The sequence below is a fragment of the Rhinatrema bivittatum genome, chromosome 2 (genome assembly GCF_901001135.1).
Source record: "Rhinatrema bivittatum chromosome 2, aRhiBiv1.1, whole genome shotgun sequence".
Taxonomy (NCBI): domain Eukaryota; kingdom Metazoa; phylum Chordata; class Amphibia; order Gymnophiona; family Rhinatrematidae; genus Rhinatrema; species Rhinatrema bivittatum.
The window spans coordinates 661,422,800-661,445,975 of record NC_042616.1 but is presented as its reverse complement, the minus strand read 5'-3'; the positions used below and the strand labels follow the sequence as shown (position 1 = coordinate 661,445,975).

At 43.5% G+C, this 23,176-nt stretch overlaps 1 protein-coding gene across 1 annotated transcript in view; it reads right to left on the bottom strand.

Moving 5' to 3' along the window:
• The window catches only part of PREX2 (phosphatidylinositol-3,4,5-trisphosphate dependent Rac exchange factor 2), a 922,406-nt gene that overhangs the window by 550,890 nt on the left and 348,340 nt on the right, over positions 1–23,176 (bottom strand). Inside the window, exons 14-16 of the mRNA XM_029591436.1 lie at positions 23,024–23,099; positions 11,677–11,749; positions 6,277–6,419 (exon numbers count right to left, since the gene is read on the bottom strand). Of these exons, the coding sequence (XP_029447296.1) occupies positions 6,277–6,419; positions 11,677–11,749; positions 23,024–23,099 (292 nt within the window). The remainder of the gene's footprint in view (positions 1–6,276; positions 6,420–11,676; positions 11,750–23,023; positions 23,100–23,176) is intronic.

Below are 23,176 nucleotides of genomic sequence, written 5' to 3'. Positions count from 1 at the left end.
TTTTATGGATCCACAGTGTTTATCCCACGCCCCTTTGAAGTCCTTCACAGTTCTGGTCTTCACCACTTCCTCCGGAAGGGCATTCCAGGCATCCACCACCCTCTCCGTGAAGAAATACTTCCTGACATTGATTCTGAATCTTCCTCCCTGGAGCTTCAAATCGTGACCCCTGGTTCTGCTGATTTTTTTCCTACGGAAAAGGTTTGTCGTTGTCTTTGGATCATTAAAACCTTTCAGAAGGCAAAAAGATGGGGGGTACTTAGAACATTGATAAAAATATAACCTTTGGTCCAGCAGCTAGTAAGGATTAGGGGCTAACTTGGGAGTGCTGGGATCAATGCTACCAGGTTCTTTTTTGATAAAAGGGAAAATTATAGTCTTTCAGGGCCTTTAGGCTGGTAGGGGGTCTTCTTATACCTCTCAGTCAGGAGCGGATTGCAGGAAAATATCAGCCTGGGGGGATTTTTTAAAAACCAGGGGTTTCTGAATCCTCATTCCCTTTCCCTGTAGCACATGTGTCAACAGCTCCCAAAAACACGCCAAGTCAATCCTGGAACCTGACAGAATTGAGCCAAAATATCTCCAAAATAAACTTCATCTTTCCTAAATAACTAAGAAGTTGAGCACATTCTAGTCCAGGGTGAGCAGAGCTGCAGCCCCTGTTCTAGCCATTCAAATTGGTTGGGCCCCCTACACATCTGCTTATACCTCTTATACAGATATATCCCGGATTCCCAGTCTGGCTCTTGAACCAGTTGCAAGTAATGACACTGCCAGCCAGTGTCAGACATACAAACACTCAGTCCCAAACAGATTTTTAGATTGCAGAAACTTTATTGGCATATATGCACTGAGACAGACACATACTCTTTCTCAGACCCAAAGACATACCTACACACAGAGGGGTAGATTTTAAAAGAAGCGCGATCAGCCTACTTTTGCTTGCGCATCAGACTCAAGCAAAAGTACGCTGGATTTTAGTAGATACGCGCGGAGCCGCGCGTATCCACTAAAATCCTGGATCGGCGCGCGCAAGGCTATCGATTTTGTATAGCCTGCGCGCGCCGAGCCGCGCTGCCTCCCCCCGTTCCCTCCAAGGCCGCTCCGAAATCAGAGCGGCCTCGGAGGGAACTTTCCTTTGCCCTCCCCTCACCTTACCCTCCCTTCCCCTACCTAACCCACCCACCCGGCCCTGTCTACAACCCCCCCTTACCTTTGTCGGGGGATTTACGCCTCCCGGAGGGAGACGTAAATCCCCGCGCGCCAGCGGGCCTGCTGCGCGCCGGGCCGCGACCTGGGGGCGGGTACGGAGGGCGCGGCCACGCCCCCGGACCGCCCCAGGCCGTAGCCACGCCCCCGTACCCGCCCCCAAAACGCTGCTGACACGCCCCCGAAACGCCGCGACGACCGGGCCCGCCCCCCGACACGCCCCCCTCCGAAAACCCCGGGACGTACGCGAGTCCCGGGGTCTGCGCGCGCCGGTAGGCCTATGTAAAATAGGCTTACCGGCGCGCAGGGCCCTGCTCGCGTAAATCCGCCCGGTTTTGGGCGGATTTACGCGAGCAGGGCTCTGAAAATCCGCCCCAGAGTTCAGCCGAGTGTCTGTGTCAGAGAGAAAGAAACCCTCACACATACTCTCTCTCATAGACAATGTATATATGGGTGTGTCTCTCTCGCTCATTCTCTCTGACATACACACTCACACACAGACATGCTACTGTTGTACTGCTGCTTATGTGCTCACACAGGGGCAGATTTTCAAAGGCTATGCGCATAACCTGAAAAAAATCTGCCCCTGCGCGCGCTGAGCCTATTTTGCATAGGCTTGGCGGCACGGGCAAGCCCCGGGATGCGCGTATGTCCCGGGGCTTCGAAAAAGGGGCGGGAAGGGGGCGGGTCTGAATCCTCCAGCACAGCGGCCTGTGCTGGGGGATGGTGAGCCAGCGCGCGCAAGTTACGCCTACCTCGGGCAGGTGTAACTTTTTAAATAAAGGTAGGGGGGATGATTTAGTTAGGGCTGGGGGTGGGTTAGATAGGGGAAGGGAGGGCAAGGTGGGGGGGCTGAAGAAAAGTTCCCTCCGAGGCCGCTCTGAAACACTCATCAAGCATATCATCATCAAGCATATCATCCATGAAGACTGAAGAAGGGATTTCTTTAAAAATATTCTTAAAAAATATTGATGTTATAGGGGTGTGGTGATTAATAAGCAAGAGAAAGTATATATATTGTGTGAGGGGACTATATATATGGGTCTGTTTTATATAGGTGATCTCTTTTATGAATGAGTATGTGAATGTGATATGCTTGTTGAGTGTATGTGTGAGAGTGTGGGGATTGGGATTTGGTATTTATAGGGCATCTTTTGATGTATTTTAACATGTAATCTATGTTCACAGTTGGCTATGTCTAGTGGTGAAATATATGACTTGTGTGTCTAATATTTATGAGCGACAACTTATAGTGATATTTACATGATATTTAATGCAAATTGTGGAATTAACATCTTAAAAAAGTGAAAAAATAGGATCTTTTGTATTGATATTTAATAACAATTTTATAGATACTCTGGAGTTATGATGAATGATATGAGAATGTGTTTATAAGAGATGTTTATTTATATGTGATTCCCATAATTGTGATATTTTGCAAGACTGGGGAGAGCCATTAACCCAAAGTAGCACTGCTCCATATGGAATCCTGCTTTTTCTTGTGGAACCAGTGCAGCCAGGGCTGGTGCAAGGGTATTAGGTGTCATAGGTGAACCTTACAGCCTTGGAAACAGTCCCAGCTCTACCTTCCCCACAATTAAAAATTATGCATTTATAATAACAGATTTTACATGAAAAAGAACATTCAATGTTCTAAGGTAAAAATATCACTTACAACATGTATAGAATTTACATGCACTGCTATGGTACCAACCAGAAAACTTTGCAAAAGGCACCTGCAGCCATATTGTAAAGCATGTCGGCCTTGAGAAAGCTTTGAGTAAACTGAATTACAATATAGTAAACCTTCCATATGATAACAGCACTAACTACCAGCACTCAAACAGTAACAACCCTACCAATGAATAGGCAAAATTTCAATTACAGCAGGCCCTAAAACACCATCACACTTGACATTAGGATAACAAAACAAGCCAAGCTGTTGTAGATCTCTACACAGAAACTACGTGCTAGCAGAATACCTCACCTCAGTCATACATGCAGAACATACAGACACCTTACCAAATACAGAATAAAGAGACAATAAATTATAATTAGAAACATACAAACAAAAACTTAATTAAAACCATAACAAGACAGACTTCATATATAGTGCAACGATGGAAAAGCAGAAACATCACCATTCCTCATTAAACAACAAACAATAAAATCAAGATATATAAACCATCAATCATAATAGTAAAGCATAAAAAGAATAAATATTTCAAAGCAGTTGATGAATAGAACATCCAATGATTAAAAATATAACACATTGTTTTTAAACTTTTCAATCAATAAAATATTTAAAAACAGCAGATCCATCAAATTAACCCAATAATTAAACTAAGGCTAAAAAAAATCCCTTGCTCTTCATACCTGGGAATTTTAGATTCCAGTCACCCTCAGATTGTTATGGATTAATCAAGATTAGGAATTACGCAAAACTTTCTCTTCTATATACCCATTTTCTAACATATATGCTCATTCTCATAAAAACGCCTTATTCTCTCTCACATACATGCTGACTGGCTCATAAATGCTGGCTCACACACATGCTCACTGTTTTAAATTGTCCTCTTGCTCAGACAAATGCTCATTGGCATACTTGTTCTCTCTCACTCATACACATGTTCACTGGCTCACTCATTCTTACTCTCACACATGCTCTGAAAGCACAGCAAGCCACTCACTCTGTCATATATGTGCAGTCTCTCACCAGGCTCTGTCGCTCTTTTATACATATTTAGGTTCTCTTGCACACATGCAGGCTGTCTCATATGTACACCCGCAGGCTTGCTCTCTCTCATACATGCACCCAGGCTCTCACTCTCTCTCTCTCACATAATCATGCGATATCTCTCTCTCATACAAACAAGCATACACACATTTAGCTTTCAGGCCTCTCCCTTTCTTCTGGCTTTCCTTTTGTCTGCTGTGGGATGGCAGCACTACTCCTCGATGATAGAAGGGAGGCGGAAGAAGGCCACTGCTACTGGCTTCTCCTGCAGGGAGGGCGCCGTAGGCCTCTCTTCGGGCCGCATCAGGATGGGCTCTGCCACAGCTGTGCATTCCTCTTTTCGGGCCGCAGCAGGATGGGTTCTGCTGCCGCCGCGCAGGACCTTTCCTTAGGGCCATGGCAGGATGGCCTCTGCCACAAATGTGCAGGATCTTTCTTTGAGCTGCGACAGGTTGGGCTCTGCCGCAGCCACGCAGGCCTCTCTTTGGATCACAGCAGGATGGGCTCTTCCATGGCTGCACAGGATCGGCTTTGCTGCAGCCGTGCAGGCCTCTTTTCAGGCCGTGGTAAGATAGGTTCTGCCGTGGCCCCGCAGGTTTCTCTTTGGGCCAGGAAGTTGGGGGGAAAAAAACCGTGAAAGTAGCAACCAGTCCACTGGGGGATGCCCAATCCCCCGATAGGCCAATCCACCTCTGTTTTCAGTAAAATATCACGCAGCACAAAGGAAGCTTTTGTCGAAAACACAAAAAATCATTTCTGGGGTATTGGTGCAGACAAACTATCTTGCAGTACATACACTTGGATCTGGTAGCATCCATACAAAGAATAAACTCTAGGAATCCAAAATCTAAATCACAGTCAATGCACAATATTCATACTCTAGGGCAGGGGTGGGCACTTCCAGTCCTCGAGGGCCACAAGCCAGTCTGGTTTTCAGGATATCCCTAATGAATATGCATGAGAGAGATTTGCATGCACTCTGCCTCAGTTGTATGCAAATCTATGTCATGCATATTCATTAGGATATCCTAAAACCTCGACAGGTTTGTGACCCTCGAGGACTGGAATTGCCCAGCCCTGCTCTAGGGTCTTTTTCTTCACTGCCCATAAGATATGAGGCACTCTTTGGAGAATGGGGCACTCCCTAGGATTTCCCCATTTGATACATATAACACAGGTCTCCTCCTTCAGAAGGAAAACTGGAAATTCCTCTGGAGAAACTTCAGATGAATCTCTGTTGACAATCTTTTCAACAGCGACTCTCTAGTAGTGTTACTAGCTTGGCAGCCCTTCTTCCTTGCTCCAAACAGCAACTCCACTTCTCAAGACACTCTATGCACTCAAATGAAAATCAAGGGGCATGGGATTATCCTTCTCTTTCACCAGCATTAGCCTCTGGTCTTCTCTATTGCTTGCAAGTACTCGAGCAGCATCCAAATCCTGAGGCTTTGAGTGCTCTTCCCTTCAACCTCAGCAACCCTCCTAGCACAGAAGACAGGAAGAAAAGCCAAAGCAGCACATACATTTTCTGAAATCACACTCCTTAGCAAGACACCTCCCACCGGGGAATGTCAGGGAGCACTGCACAATCCTGCACTCTCTCTGGCTTCATACAATTAGTTTCTGTGATGTCTCTGATTAATATAGTAAGGGACACTTTGGTGACATCCTTACAAAAAGAAGTAGGGAAAGAAAAGAGCAAGTTGAGAGGAAAACGTTGAAGGACAGCGAAGGGAAGGAAAAGAAATGGGAACACCAAAAACAGGTCCCATAGACATGAAAGAAGATCTGCAACTGTCATCCACCATCAAGAGAATCTGCTCCTCTCCCAGGCAACAGCAAATTGAGCCAAAAGGAATGCACATGGCATGCCAAACCTTCCTAGGATTTGAGAAGTTAATTGCCAAAGTCCCGGTCAGGCAGCAGAGTTGAGGATACTTCTATTATTTGATCTCAACATTTTTGTACAGTACTTGCCAAGTATTAGAAAAATACCTGCAATTACCTTGTTGTGTGCATTAAAATTATTCCAAGGTTCAAATGTCTCCTGATAATTTACCTATTTATGCATCTCACAAATTTTGGTAGCATGTAATCCATTAAACATTTGACTTATTCATGAACCACAAATAGCACATTCTATACAGAACAGAGCATAATCTCATTGATTCCTAGTACAGTCTTCTTGGAAATAACTTCAACATGTCTCTTGATTAGTTAATCCCCCCTCTTTACCATTGCTTGCAAATATCCACACACACACTTTGTATTATTAGTTCATTACTCTGTTTTAACCAGAAAGAAAATATGCATCTTGAGTAGTCACTTACCAATAATGACTTTGCTATTACATTTTCAACAATTTTTAAATCATGCTTCATGAGTCTGTGCTTCATGTTTGACCCTTCCATCTCTTCATCCGCAAAAAATCGGAACAAAAGAGGCTCATCTTTGAATTCACTTTTTTCCAGCACTAGTTCATACAAAAAATGCAAAGTCAGCTCCTTAAAAGACAATCAACAGTGCATTCAAACACAAGAGCAAATTGATAAAACGTGTATATAGTAAGTGGCATGCATGCTACTTAATTCAAATTCAGATTTTAAAGACAAGACCCATATCAACATCTAGTACACAGAGTATATAGAGTACATAATTAGATTCGGTGTAACACTGGAACTCATGTAGTGTCCAAGGCTCGGGAAGACAGATTATTCTAATTAGGAGCAAACAGAATACAATAAAAATCCTATTTTAGCAAAAGAGTTACAAATCCCATAAACAAGCATTAAGCAAAAGTATTGCTTTTGTACTCAAATCTGCCAGAATATGTGAACACACTCAATTCAGCATTTCTAACACTATAGGGGACTGAGGCCTATATACTGGGAGGCCAATTTTCAAGAGCCATTTAATTTGAAGTTCCTCACCTCGCCTACTTTTACTTGCATTTTTGTGGTGACATTCCTTGGGTGGTATTAGGCTGGCCAAGGTGGAAACGCGCATGACTTTTGCATTTTCAATCCCACGCTCATTGTTTTGGCTGGAGAAAGTGCCCATACTAAATAAAGAAAGTACAAATCTCTGGGAGTACTTTTTACTTGGGCAGTTTTCAAGGGGAAAGTATGCTCATACTTTCATTTTAATAACTGGGGCAAAATCTGTGAGTAAAAGTGCTTGTGGGTTTTGCACCTCCTTGCACAGTTTTGAAATTGGTCCTTAAAACCCTGTATGCAGACTAAGGCTGCTTAGCCTGCACAAAGCATAGCGTACTATGCACTAACAGCCTAGAGACCGACATTTAGTCATCCTTTTATGGACAAAATTAACTGGACAGTTTGCCCAGTTAACTTTGGCTATTCAACCTGAAGATAGTCAGATTGAATATTCAGTCTAAAGGGCAAAAGTTAGCCAGTTAACCGAAAGCCTGCTTTTTGGCTGACCAGAGTAACTCGGGTAACTTTGACTGACCAGCAATGCATACCAGTGCTGACAGGCCAAAGTTTACACTCCCCCAGGAACACCGTCATCACTGCCTCTTGTCTGGCTAGATTTTGTATAGGCAACGATACGCCTGCACAAAATTTAGCCGGTCAGCGGCAGGGGGGGTTAACTTCAAAATAGAAGGATTTCCAAAAGTTAACTGAATATCGATCCCAGAGCATGCGCCCTAAATTAGTCCCCCAAAACATTACCATGTACCTGCATGTAAATGAGCTAAAGTCACATGCAAATTAGGTTTTTTTTCAGGCCTGCAAGAAATAAGCTGCCCTCCAAATGGCATTTTGTACATGCCCGTTAAAATCTAAAATTTACACCTACCTTGAACTGCTGTTACATTTTTAGCATGCAAGTTGTGAGTCAAAATCTCCTGCACTAACTGACTCAAAGGGAAAGGGCCGATTTTAGCACAAGGGATGTCATTCCCCCCCCCCCCCGCAATCCCTGTGAATAAGTAATAAGGGCATTAGTGGCACCAACATAATGTCTCCCAACAACCTTCCCTCCTGCCGCCCCTAATCTTCCACCCACAAGTAAACTCCACCCAGCAGCCTTTTGCCCTCTTAAAAAATCCTCCCCAGAATCAAATAATCCTTGGAAGCCTTCCCCCTCACACAAACTCCCGCTTCAAATCAAGTAACGCCCCCCCCCCTTCAGCAAAATCCCTCCTCCCAAATGGACTTTCAGACCCCAGTCTCCTCAGGGTTACACCTTCTCTCGGCACTGCAGGAAAGAGCAAGGCAGGAGAGAACTCCGCTGCCTTCCATCTCACCCAATGATGATTAGCAAAATGGCACTGGTTAACCTCATGCTGTATTATGCATGGTAGGGTGGCAGATAAACCTGCTGGGGAGAGGGGGTTACTTGGTACTGGGGGAGAAAGGCTGAGGGCATGGGTACTTTATGCTGGGAGCTTACTTCATTTTTTCTGGAGGGGGGGATATGAGAGGACAAGTAAGGCCATTTGGGTGTGGAAATGTTATGCTGACTCCTTTACTACTTGTGATGAAGGTGAGGGCTGAAATCTTTTGTTCTAACTGGTCCTCTTCACCTTGGGTTGGTTAGCCAGAGGGATTTCCATATGCAACATGCATGCGCTACACTTTGCGGCTTAGCAAACACATTCATCTTGCATGTCCAATAAAAAAAAAAGCTTCTTTTTGGGAGGTGGGGCACACTTGTTATTTATGTCATTTTTGTTTTCAGCTCCCTTCTTTCACAACCGCCTGGGGATTTTCCCCCTATTTTATTAAACCCTTTCTACCACTGTTACTAATCAAGTCATTGCTGCTGTGGTCCCGAGGCTGTGATTCCCACACCGGAGCTCCTTTCAGAACCCTGCATCATGGACTCTTCTTGATCACCATGACTTTCTTCCTCAGGAGCTGCGAACACTGGCACGCTGCACCACCCCTAGCCCCATATAACCTGAGGTGTGGAAGATCCAATCCAGGAATCAAACTGGGTATCCAGGGCTAGTGCTTTCATTAGGCAAACTAGGTGACTGCCTTGGGTGCCAAACGTTTGCGGGCATATAACTGTAAGTTATATGTTGTGTAAATACTCGATGTAACCATTTCTTTATCTTTTTTTTATTTCCTATTTCCTATATAACGCTCTTATTGCTGCCTCTCCATATTTCCTATATGTTAGGTGCAGATAATAACGATAAGTAATGTTTTTCCTTTGTTTTGCATATTTCTTGTAAGCACCAATATTTCTGTACAAGGATGTGTTCTTGTGAAAAATATATAATTTTGAAACAAAAAATAAAATAAAATAAAAAATATTGCGGCCAGCAAAATGAGCCAATGCGAGGCCCACAATATTGCTGTGCCAGAGTCAGTACTACCAAAGAAGGGAGTAGCTGTGACCACTGCCACCAATAGGAGGGAAAACTGTGCTAGAGCTGCCTCCCATAGTTAGGATGGGGTAGGTGAGCCTGGAGGTTCATCTAGGGTGCCAAATATTCTTGTACCAGCCCTGCCCCTAAAATACTTCATTTTAGTAGGTTTGAAAAAAAAGAAGTGCATCCCATGTCAAAAAAAGTTTTAGCATGCACACACAATTTTTACTGACAAGAATACTTTAACCTTTTTAACATAAGTTTTAGTGCATAAGCCCCCTATGTGTTCCTTATATGTTAAAGGTATCTCAAATTTTTTGATCTACACAGGGAATATCAAAACTTTTAGAACTTTATCAATTTATCAATTATCAATATAAAGACTATTTTTTGTCTGTTATGGAATAAGGCAGGGGTAGATAACTCTGGTTCTTGAGTGCCACAAGATGGTTGGATTTTTTTTTAGATATCCATACTGAATATTCATGAAATATATGCAAATAATTTGCATGTATAGTCATTGTGGATATCTTGAAAACCCGACTGGCTTGAGGCACTCAAAGGAGAGAGTTGCCTAACTCTACTCTAAGGTGTAAGGAATTCTCTAGTCCAGAGAATGTTCTAGCTAGAACAGGTTCTGTGACTTTGTGCCAGTAAGGAAAGAATTCTGAGCTTGATTTTAAAATAGGAGGAAGCAAGTTTCCTTTCTCACTGTATGGAGGTGGTGGAGAGCAGGGGAAGCTGCAACCTTATAGCCTCCTCAATATGCCAGAAGCATCAGGAGGGAGGTGGCCAAATTTCAGAACCTTTTCTCTTCTGCTGCAAAAGCAGGACTCTCTAGTTCAAATTCCCATTCAGCGAAAGAAATGGTTTGAAGGACATGGCATCTAAAAAGACTATGCCAGTAGATAATTGTTGGTACTTGGACTTGAGGAATCAACCAACAAGGTTTTCAGGGAAGGAGAAGTAGCAACAGCCCTAAATAATTAGGATTCTGTTCAGACAGTAGCACACATCTGAAGCTTTCTGAATTGTAAGTCTCTTTTATGGGTTGTACTATGTACAATTCTGGTTGCCATATCTCAAAAAAGATATAGTTGCACTGGAGAAAGTGAATAGAAGGGTGACCACAATGATAAAAGGGGTGGAACAATGCCCCTATGAGGAAGGGCTAAAGAAGTTAGAGCTGTTCAGCCTGGAGAAGAGACGACCGAGGGGGAATATGATAGAGATCTATACAATCATGAGAGGTCTACAGGTAAATGTGAATCAGTTATTTACTTTCGGATAATAGAAGGACTAAGGGGCATTCCATGAAGTTAGCAAGTTTGGAGAAAATTCTTTTTCACTCAATGCACAATTAAGTTCTGGAATTTGTTGCCAGATGATGTGGTTAGGGCAGTTAGTGTAGCTGGGTTTTGAAAAGAATTGGATAAGTTCTTGGAGGAGAAGTCCATTACCTGCTATTAATCAAGTTGACTTAGGGAATAGCCATTGCTATTACTGGCATTAGTAGCATGGGATTTACTTAGTGTTTGGATACTTGCCAGTACTTGTAGCCTGGATTGGCCACTGATGGAAACAGGATGCTGGGCTTGATGGAGCCTTGGGCTGACCCAGTATGGCAATTTCTTATGTTCTTATGAAGTTTATAGATTCTGACATAGGAGGAAAGGAGAACTATTGCTGGCATCATCATTTGGAAATTTACCATATATAAGAGAACTTCAACTGAAGTGGTGTTTGGTTTACATTTTATGGTATTCTTTGTGTTGCTGAAGAATTGGCAGCTGGACTCCTAAATTATCTTCTTTGCCTTTTTCCTAGTAAAGAGACTTTGGGGACCTCAATTGTGCGTCTCAAGTGCTGATTAACTTGTCTGGAAGATCAAAAGTAAGAATACCCCAATTCACCAAAGGGCCTAAACTGAGTGATTCTGTTCTCCAATGAGACAGAATTCCCTGATTAAGTATGTGTGCATGTGTGGTGGTGATGGGGAGTGTTTGTTATTTCTATATGGTTACATTAATATTAGGAGTATTTGTTATTTATATTACTTATTTTTGTGGCAATTTTACCAAGAGAACTGTACAACGTTTAAAATGATACAACAGCAGAGTGACACAGACATGGGAAAATAAATATGCGCTTACATATAGAATCTAAGCTTACATGAGAGAAAATGACAGACAATTTGTCATTAAAATGCACTCGTGAAATATTTGGATGAATGAACACAGTTGCTTTACTGTAATCTCTCAGCATTCTATTCTGCTACAGCGACTTGCCTTCTGAAAAGCTTTATTTTTGGATGCACTGACATTCAGCTTTGCATTCTCATAAAACAGATCGCAAGGCTTGATTAGTATGATACTTTTCTTACCGTGATGCATAAACCCATTGTCGCAAAGTCCTACGCCTAAGATTATCGCCTCTTCTCGAGTCCGACAGTCTCCCTGCCAACCAAACAAATATGATAAAAGCAGGCCCCAGCAGTGTAACGAGATACAGAGCCTAAGTGTCATTTTCTTCTTGAGTAAGCTTCATCCAGAATTTGCAGAAATACTTTCCACACAGCTGTGAAGGCATTTCTTTTGACTTGGTTAATTTTATTTGAACACCAAATTACCTTTTAAGAGTACATCTGAGTCAGTGAGTTGGTTGAAAATAAAAATACTTAATCATCTCTTTCTTAGCAGCACATTCATCAGTAATTGTGTGACTTAATATCAATTCAATGTAAGTTATTGAAGAGAGGACACATATAGGGTGACTAACTGCCTGGTTTTGAAACTGACCGTCCAGTTTTCCAGTGACTTGTCCAGTGTAATACCCGGTCAAGATAGCAAGGAAAGTTCATCTACTGTGGCTGTGTCAGGAGCCAATTAGCTCAGGTGTAGCTGTGAAGCCTGGTGAACCAATCAGCTGCATGATCTTTCTTTGGGCTGCTGGGGCAGACTCCTGCATCTACAGAAGCATCAACAGCATGCTCAGCTTATGAAAAGTGCATTCTTGGTGCTTGCTTGAACTGTTCATCCCTCCTCTCTTTCTCTTAATTTACTTGGCCAGTCCAGCTGCAGCCTGCTGCTCTACCTTTACTCCCACTGAGCCCCTCTAGTGGCTGAGGCACCTGCTGCGGTCCAACCCTCCCTTTTTCTCTGGGGTGGGGTGGTGGCATGCTGTGCCGGCACCAGCCGCATTCCATCATCCATTTCCCTCTCAGCTAATGTTTCAGTAGGGTGGTGGCCCGCACTCTGTTGTCACTGTGATTGCCCGCTGATCACTGCAGGCTATTCTTAATGGCATCTGTTCGTTAGCTCTCATTGCCAAGTCTGAACCTGGCCAGTCACTTCACCCTGGCACTGTGTTGCTTCACCAGGCTGCTGCCCCCTCCCCTGTTTCCTGTTCTTTTAATATACAAGATTAAGATTGTAAAACATGTAAATGTGAACAGTTCAAAGAACATTCATGTAACAAGATACTGTACATAGGAAGGATTAAGTTAGAAACTGCTAATTTATTTTAACATTTGTAATTTAAGAATAAAAGTATTATTTTTAAGGTGAACATTAAACATTAGTGCTTTTTTCCATTTGGGATTTTTTTTTATATAATGTTATTGAGTACTTCACACAGTATACATATTGACCAATTTCAGATTTTTTTCAATTTACACACACACACACACACACACACATATTCAGAAAGAGAGGGAGCTAGGTGAGCTTTCACGGTCTTGAACCTGCCTTGAGCCAAATACTTGGCTCTGGTTTGACACATCATCTTGACAGACAACACGTCAAGTGAGACAAGCCTGAATCACTGCCATTATTACTGATACAGCAGTAGCCATTCAGTCTTTCTTTCCTTGCACCCTGCATCCTCTGCTACTACTCGACTGCTCTCTCCTTCTCATTGCTGCTGCTTTCTCTGACTTTTTCCCATTTCACCGCTCCCCCCCCCCCCAAGTTATTGCTATTCTATGCCGTTTTCTCTCTGACCCCACCCTTACCCCCCACCTGTGCAGTCAATGCTGCTGATGTTTCTCCCTGCCTCTGGCACCATACAGCTTAGCTGAGAAAGTCAGTACCACCACCATCTTTAATCCACTCACATTGCTTTTCCAGTTCTGGGAAAAGTCAACCAACATTACAATAATGTAGAATTCTGCTCAGTCTTGTGTATGGAAGCAGCAGGGCACTATGTTACTATGTTATGGCAACCAGGGCCTGTGCTTCCATTAGGCGAACTAGGTAGTCAAACAGCGCGCCAAACGTTTGGGGGCAGCAAAATCCCACCAGCACAAGGCCCAGAGGGAGTCAGCCAACACTGCCAAAGAAGGAAGTGCTGTGCTGGAGCTACTGCCAAGAGGTAAATTGAAGGTGGGGGGAGCATGAGCAAAGGTTCAGCTATTGTGCCAAATACTTTTGCACCAGTCCTGATGGCAACTAACTGGCAGGGAGAAGAAGTGGGGAAAGCAGGGGCATTGGGGGTCAGCAAAATAGGAAAGTAGGGAGGAAGAAGGAGAGAAACAAGGATGGAAGGCAGTATAAGAAGAAAGCAAGAAAAGCAAGGGAAAGGGGAAAACAATGAGGAAGGGGATAGCAAGGATGAGGAGATGTAAGGAAGGAAGAGTCAGAGGGAACAAGCAAAGAGAACAAGATGGAAGCAAGTGGATGAAAGGAAGTGGCATGCAAGTGGTGAGCAAAGAATGGAAGAATGGAGATAGGCCTTGGGGCAGAGGAGGAAATTAGGGTGGGTAGGGGGAGATAGAGGGGAAAAAAAGGAGAATGACCAGGCTAAAGAAGAACAAAAAGAAACAGGAAAGGGAAAAATGGAAAGGGATGAACTGAGTTGGGGCAAGAGAGAATAAAGAACCAGAATGGACTGGCATAGAGAGAGAGAGAGGTTGAGGGACAGACTATGCTGAGGATTCAGAGCAGTTGATCTAAGGGGAAGGGAATTGTAGTGCTAGGAAGAAAAGACAGAATATGAAAAGACAAAAGACAGAATATGGGCTTCTGGTGATGCAGGGCTGCTGAGCAGACGCTGATCCCCTGAGCTCCCGGCTCCGTGCCCCTTAAACCGGCCAAACCTCCTACTTTTTGTGGGCTCCCATTATTAGCAGTGGCTGAGAAGACAGCAAAGAAGTCCCTGCCGATGTTGTGGGGGGGATCAGGAGGTGAACGCACTTGCAGGAAATCAGCATTGGAAAAAGCAGCCTGCAGCACGGAGGCTGCCTCCGATGAAGACAGCATGGCTGATGGTGCGCTGCCGGTGGACATCGTGGAAGCAGTGAAAGTCGCCATAAAACAGCTAAGTGATAAGATCCATGCCAGCCTCCATGCTAAACTTGAGTCAGTGGTTGATTGTATGTCACAGGTTGTATCGACAGTGGAGGAGACCACAACATGGCTGGATAACATTGCTGAAAGGGTGGAGGAGATGGAAATGTCCCTGACTGTCTCGCGGCAGTAGCTAGAGGCCTTTGCATGTGCACATGGCAGAATGGCTGAAAAGCAAGATGACCTGGAAAACCAGAGTCGGCGCAACAATTTGAGAATATTTATTTATTTATTAGCTTTTTATACCGACATTCGTAGGCACATCATGCCGGTTCACATATAACTGCAGAAGGAAAATACAAAAAACAGGGCGGGAAGAGGGGAGCAGCGAGGAAGCTAAGAGAAAGGACAAAGGGGTGAAAAAAGTGCAGGAGAGAAAAAGATAGGAACGGTATCCGGCAGGAAACAAGGTACAGGGGTGAAGGAACCATCCAATAAACACTAAATACAACGTTGCAAGATAAAACTCAAAAAGGTGGGGGGTAAAGGGAGCAAAGATGGAGAAACATAAAATACAGTCGTGTAGAGAGGAGCAAGACATTACAGAATAAAACTGAGAGGAAAAGGGTATAAGGGGAGCAGGGGGAAGAAACATTAAATGCAAAGGGGCAGAGCGGAGCAAGGGGCAACAAATGAAATACAGTCGAGAAGAATGGTGCTAACATATCATTAAATACAATCGAGTAGGGTGGTGCTAAAAAATCAAGGAACGAAGAAGGGGGAAGGATGAAGGAGGGGAGCTGAAGGTGGAGAAGTATGAGCTATATACAATCATGGCAGATGAAACAGTCGATCAGCAGAGCACTGTATACAATCATGTCAGAATATACAGGTGACAACAGGGCAGGGCAATAAGTGGGTCAGGGGAGGAGAGGGGAGCCCAAGAAATTGGACAGAGCTGATGAGCTAAGCTTTTTTTCTAGTTGGCTGCTGGCGCTGGTTAAGGCCGACTTTAAAGGGAGCAAAATAAAGTTAGACCATGTACATTGTACACTGGCACTGATGCCTAAAGCAAACAAAGGTCCTAGGGCTGTTATAGTCTATATGTACAACTTCGTGGATATAATGCCAGCTTATGGAAGCAGGGTGACAACAGAAAGAACTACGCTATCAGGGAGTGCATATATTCCTGTTCCAGGACTTTTCCGCAGAGGTGCCAAATGGCATTTGCGGAGGTTAAACGGGAGCTGAGGAACAGGGGCCTGAAGTACACCATTGCTTTATCCGGCATGGCTGAGGGTGATTCGTGGAGGCAAACCAGTGATCTGTGATTCTGTGCAAGTGGTGCAGACCCTCTTGCAGGAGCTGAACAAGGCAGAAGAAGCTGATGCCTGATATTCTTCATTAAATAGTGTGGAATGGGGTTCATTCTCTCTCCCTTTTTTTTCCTTATTTCTCTCCTCTGTGAGCTTTCTTGGGTGAGGGAGCTTTTATTCAATGGTCCTCCATTCTAAATAGCCCTTCCTCTTTCTGAAGGAGGTTTGGCTGTTATTATTTTTATTTCTACTGCATATTACAAATCTACGGGGCAGGGGAAGAAAGGGTGTAAAGGCATGATGGTGAACGTTTTTAGTGTGGTTCAGGGACTGGGTGAGAGAATGGGTGGGAAAGGTACATAGTTCCTTTTTTTCCTGCTAATAATGTTCCAGAGATCTGCAATTTTGGGTCTTGGGTAGTGATGGATTCGTGTAGTATTGATGTCGGTGGCTCAACCTGACGGTGCGAATTGGGATATTCATGTCAGTTCTTCATCTGTGAGAGCTGAAGACATCTGGAGGAAGAGTTGCAAAGTAGACTATGTTTTTTCTACAACCCAGGCATCTTTTATGGAACTGAATGTGGGATTCTCAAAATGTTATATTGAATGGTTTGAGGGTGTGGTTTGGAGTTTACTTGGGGAGAAGAGAGCTGGTCTGAGGATATCCTCCACGTCCTGTTTCTCATCTGTTGGGTGGGAGATTAGTCAAGGGTGTTTTTCTGGGTTGGGTCATCCTAAGAGCTTCCCAATTTGGGTGCCTGGATGTAGTGTTTGTAGGGTTTGGTTTGGGTTGTGGGGTGGGATGGGATGGAGTATGAGGTTGGTAGGTTAAGGATCTGTAGAGCCTCCTTTGGGGGTGTGGGTATTAAAACTATCAGATGCAAGCACTAGCTTTCTCTTCTTATTGCTTTGGGGTGGTATGTTAATTTTGATTCATGAGTATGGCTAGTTCTCCCCTTAATGTAGTCTCCCTAAATGTTCATGGAAATGAGTCATCAATCAAAAGAAGGCAAATTCTGGATTATTTGAAGAAAAAGGGTGCCTATGTGGTATTTGTTCAGGAAACACACCTGAATGATTTGGAACATTCTAGATTAGTTAGGGACTGGCTGGGATATATTGAATATGCCTCATTTAACCCCAAAAGCCATGGTGTTTGTATCCTCATACATAAACCTGTCCCATTAGGGGTGCATAAGTTCCAGTCAGATGGGGATGGCAGGTATGTGTTAATGGAATGTTCTTTGAAAGGGGAACATTTTGTGCTGGCTAATGTTTTTGGACCGAATGTCTAGCAGTAGGAGTTCTATGCTAAATTGGGTAAGGTGGTTCAGGCCTTTTCGACTTATCCAACCGTGATCAGTGGGGATTGGAATGTCTGCCTAGATCCCAAAGTAGATAGGTCCTTGGGTGGCCAGATGGGCGGGTTGGCAGGGACACTGCAAGAAATGATGACACGCTTGGGGTTGCTGGATGTTTGGAGTTTACTTGGGGAGAAGAGGGCCGGTCTGAGGATATCCTCCACTTGTTTGGAGGGAACAAAACCTGTCTGGAAAAGATTTCACTTATTATTTCCTCGATTTCAATTTCATAGCTGCACAGATTTTTTTTCTATGCTCTCGAGTGCTAATGAGTTAAGTGGGCCTTGCAGATATTTTGCCTCGAGTCATTCTGGATCACAATCCTCTTTGGTTGCCAGTTCAGATGAATCCACAGTCTTCACAGGGTAAAAGCTAGAGGCTAAATGCCTCCATGTTGTGTCAAAAGCCCTTTTACAACATGATTCAACTGGCCGTGGCACAATTCTTTGAGATTCATAACTTGGTTGAATATTTTCCAGTACTATTATAGGGAACTTTGAAAACAGTATTGCAGGGTTATACTATCAGTTATACTTCGCATCACAAGAAAGAAAAACTCCAGAAAATAGTCATTTAGAATGAGCACGTAAATGTACAAGTTCACATTGCCTTTAATCGGGCTTTGGGAAACTGCAGGGTGGATCTCAGGGAGTTACAACTGGGGAATGTAGAAAGAACCATGCAATATTCTAGACAGCATTACTATGAATATGGAAATAAGGCGGGAACTATTTTGGTACATTTGTTGTGGAGGCAGACTCAGCGTACCTTGATCAAGAAGATTAAGCAAGCAGATGGTGCATTGGTTTATAGAGATGAAAGCATTAAGGAATTTTTTCTCTCTTTGTATTCTGCAAAGGGACAGGCATCTGACGCAGTGATAGCTGGTTAATTGGAGGGGTTGGATATGCCAACTTTGACAGGCTCAAAAGGATAAATTGGAGGCACCAATTTCTATGCTGGAACTACAGGAAGCGATTTCCCAGCTACTGACTAGGAAAAGTCCTGGACCGGATGGCTATTCTATAGATTTTTACAATTATTCTTTTTTTTTTTATCAGAGTTGATTCCCCTCTGAAATCTTTATGTAATTATTTGCAGCAGCATCCGGAGCAAGCGGGAATGCTGACAGATGCTAATATTATTCTGCTGCTCAAGCCCATGCAAGACACTACTGAGTTGAAAGCTTATAGGCCCATCTCCCTACTGAATACAGATATGAAACTTTTGGCTAAGGTACTGAAGCTTCGGCTGGAAAATTGCCTGGGATCTCTAATAGGGCAATATCAGTCGAGCTTTGTTAAGGGTCGTTTTTCAGTGTATAATATTAGATGGTTATTTGATTTGATGGCTGTGGCTAAGCTCGATAAGACTGTTGGATTGGTGATCAGTCTGGATGCTGAGAAAGTCTTTGATAGGTTGCATTGGCCTTTCTTATTTGCTGCTCTCTGCAAATATGTGGTTCCTGAGCAATTTAGCGACTGGATTTGAGTGTTGTATGATCACTTGAGGGCTCGAATTATCACAAATGGGTATATCTAGGACTTCTTCCCCATCCAGAAGGACACTTGGCAAGGCTGCCCGTTATCTCCTGGCCATAGAACTCTTGGCAATTTGTCTGCAGGCTAATAGGGAGATACAGGGTATACCAGTGGAAGAGAAATTGCATCTAATATCCCTATACGCAGACGATGTGTTATTATTTTTAGCTAAGCCTAAAGGATTGGGGCCGAGGTTGTTAGCAGAATTGGCGACATTTGGGGAAGTTGCTGGATATAAGGTGCATTATCACAAACCAAAAATATTTTCTACTGGTGTTAGCAATGTGGAGGACATCCCTTTTTGCTCCCTTCAAAAAAGCACTGTCTCATATTAAATACTTAGGTATTTTTGTGCCCAGTAAATTTGGGGATCTTTATCGGCTCAATTATGCACCAATTTTCACCAAGATATGCAGGAATGGTGGGGCAATTATATTTATTGGGGAGGTAGAATTAACGTTATTAAGATGATTATCTTACTAAGGCTGCTTTATTTATTTCAACATTTGCCTTGCTTTCTTCCTAAACAAATTTTTTACAACAATGAATAGCATGCTTTTGGAGTTTTTGTGGGGTGGTAGACCTGCAAGGGTTAAGCTGTGTACTTTGAGTAGACCTAAGGAATGGGGAGGCATGGCATTTCCAGACCTACAAGCTTATTTTTGGGCCGCTCGCTTATGGGGAATCCTTTCATGGTTATATAGAGATAGATTGTTGCCATGGTTAGCTATTGAGAAGAACATGGTGGGGGAGACCGATCTTCTCTCATTACTTACATAGAGTAGAAGAGTTTGTAGAATTTGCCCCACCATTACCTGTACAGTTAAATCCTGGAGAGCACTTTATAGAGGGCTGGGTATTATTGGAGAGGGCCCCTTGACATTTTTACCCCTGTGGAAGAACCCTGCTTTGGTTCTGAATACTTATAGACACGAGGCAAAACAATGGTGGGAGGCGGAAATGTTTGAATGATTTGTACAAAGAGGACAGGGTTAGATCCTTTGAGGAGCTTCAAGAAGAATTTAAAATCTCTGCCCAGTCCCAATTATTCTATACTCACCTGCTTTAGGTGCTGAGCAGAAAGCAGAGAGAGGGTTGGCAGTGGGCCAGGCCTTCACCGGTAGAGCTAGCTTTTGCTGGGGAACTTACTAGGAGAAAAGTGTGTTCTCTATAGAGCAATTATGCAAGCCCACCTGAACTGTACCCCCATTTTGAAGGTTGAAGAATTTTGGGCAGATGATTTTGGGCTTTGGCTAGAACCTATGACATGGAGGCTCATTTTTTGCAAAGCGCATAAGTCTTTATGTGCTAAAAGGGCTGAATTGTTGGTTAGAATAATAATGAGAAGTTATAGATATCCCATGCTCTACTGTAAGTTTGATGCTGCAGCCTCCCCTTTGTGTTGGCGTGGTTGTGGGCAAAATGGTATATGCATGTTTGGTGGGATTGCTCATATATATCTGCCTTTTGGCAGAGAGTGGGACATATAACTGGACAAACAGTGGTTTTAAACTCTGGGCTTTGTCTCTTGGGTGTATGGGGTAACCAAAGACTAGGCAAGTATCAGAAATTGTTGATACAATAGTTATTAGGGATGTGAATCGTTTTTTGACGATTTAAAATATCGTCCGATATATTTTAAATCGTCAAAAAATCGTTAGGGCCACGATACAATACCAATTCCCCCGATTTATCGTTAAAAAATCGTAAATCGGGGGAAGGGGGAGGGCAGGAAAACCGGCACACTAAAACCCCCTAAAACCCACCCCGACCCTTTAAATTAAATCCCCCACCCTCCCGAACCCCCCCCCCCAAATGCTTTAAATTACCTGGGGATCCGGCGGTGGTCCAGAACGGCGGCGGTCCGGAACGGCCCCCTCAATAGGATTGTGTTGTCTTCAGCCGGCGCCAATTTTCAAAATGGCCGCCGCAAAATGGCGGCGGCCATAGACCAAAACGATTCGACGGAGGAGGTCGTTCCGGACCCCCGCTGGACTTTTGGCAAGTCTTGTGGGGGTCAGGAGGCCCCCCCAAGCTGGCCAAAATTTTTCTGGGAGTCCAGCGGGGTTCCGGGAGCGATTTCTTGCCGCGAATCGTTTTCGTACGGAAAATGGCGCCGGCAGGAGATCGACTGCAGGAGGTCGTTCAGCGGGGGTGCCGCTGAATGACCTCCTGCAGTCGATCTCCTGCCGGCGCCATTTTCCGTACGAAAACGATTCGCGGCAAGAAATCGCTCCCGGAACCCCGCTGGACTCCCAGAAAAATTTTGGCCAGCTTGGGGGGGCCTCCTGACCCCCACAAGACTTGCCAAAAGGCCAGCGTGGGTCCGGAACGACCTCCTCCGTCAAATCGTTTTGGTCTATGGCCGCCGCCATTTTGCGGCGGCCATTTTGAAAAATGGCGCCGGCTGAAGACAACACGATCCTATTGAGGGGGCCGTTCCGGACCGCCGCCGTTCTGGACCACCGCCGGATCCCCAGGTAATTTAAAGCATTTGGGGGGGGTTCGGGAGGGTGGGGGATTTAATTTAAAGGGTCGGGGTGGGTTTTAGGGGGGTTTAGTGTGCCGGCTCACGATTTTAACAATTTTTCATGATAGTTTACACACCCAAACGGCAACAATACGATTCCCTCCCCCTCCCAGCCGAAATCGATCGTTAAGACGATCGAGGACACGATTCACATCTCTAACAGTTATTACATGTGGTGTGCTTAGCCATTGTTTTGAATTGGAAATCTATGCCTTCATTGGATCATTGGCAGGTCCATTCAGTTGCTTTAATCGAAAAGTTAACATCTATGTTAAATGATAAAGAGTTGTTATATAACAGGATTTGGAACCCTTACTGGAAATATTATCATTCTTTGTAACTAGAGAGGGACAATATTTTGATGCTGTGCCTTGGTTTGCAATTGTTGGAGACTTGTGTAAGACACAGAAGCCTTGTCTCTATTCTGGGTTTATTTAAATACAAAGTTAAAAAAAAGAAAAAAGAATATGAAAACAAAAGATGAAGAAATGACAAAAAGAAGAGAAAAATGTGAAGAGGAGAAGAAACAAGGTGGCAGATACAGATCAGAAATGGAAAAATCCAAGAAAAGAAAGAACAGACAAACATTGGATGGTTTTCTAATCAGGTTTAGTAAGAATTTTAGTGCGTTATTTGCAATCCGCTGAGATTTGTGGATCAGCAGAATATAAATAGTTTAAATAAATAAGGATTGTCGGTTGCTTTTTTTTTTTCCCTCTAATTACTTCAGCTTGACTGTGTTTAGATCTTAGCGCTAACCCAGGCTTCTTAGCTGACTCTGGCTCAACTTACCTTTCTCATGTTCTGGTTTACCTCCCTCTATTTTTCCTGCAGAACCTCAGACATTTCACAATTTTGTTGGCAATGTTTATCTTTATTAACAGATAAGTTTATCAGATGACGAATGCCCATTTAGATATTCATGAGAAGTAGACGCTCTACTAGGGCACAGGATAGGGGAGTTAGGACTCCTGGGCTCTGCTCTTATTAGATAATCCTTGGAAACATTATCATGCCACAAGTCATTTCTAAAATGGCTATCAAACATGGGGACTGGTTGAGCCTGTATTTAAGGACTAGATGATGGAAGGTGAGATTAGCATATTGTTTTATGGGAGGTAGGATCAGGGATCAGGAGGGCAAGACTCTGTTGATTAAAGGAGCCTTTTTCTGTAACGGGGACTAAACCAAGCCCCATAATAAAAGGGTCTCCCATGCTAAATGGGCTTTTTACATTGGCAAAAGCTTCTTTTTAGCACGTGCACATTGTTTGTGACTAGGATGTTATTTATGTTTTACCGATGGAAATGCGGGTAAAACTGATTTACCTGCCAGTAATGGCCTTTTACAAAAATGCCTGCCTGATTGGCAGGGAAACATAAATATGTATTGTATGTCCTGTTCAAGCAGAAGCTTACCCAGACTGAGCAGAAGGGTTCCCAGGGGCGGAGTTGGAGAGGGCTTTGCACTTACATGCATTTAAATTTCATGGAAAATGTGTATGGATCTTATAGCAGGTGTATGCAGGTAGCTTTGGAGGGATAATTTTCAAAATGGACTTATGCGCCTAAGTCTACTTTGAAAATTTGTGTAACATATGCAATGTTACAAAATTACATCCAAAATGTATATGCGGCTAATCAAATTTTAATAAAGAAATATAAAGAAAAGAAACAACCCTTCAAGTGTAATTACCTGTGCAATGAGCCAGTCTATTAACTTGTTTGCCATGACTACAGATTTGTAGGTTCTGAGGTGGTAATCTTTATCCCTGCAAAAATAAAACATTTCTTTAATCATGCAAACTTTAAGGGGTAGATTTTCAAAGGCTTAGTCAGGCAGGATATT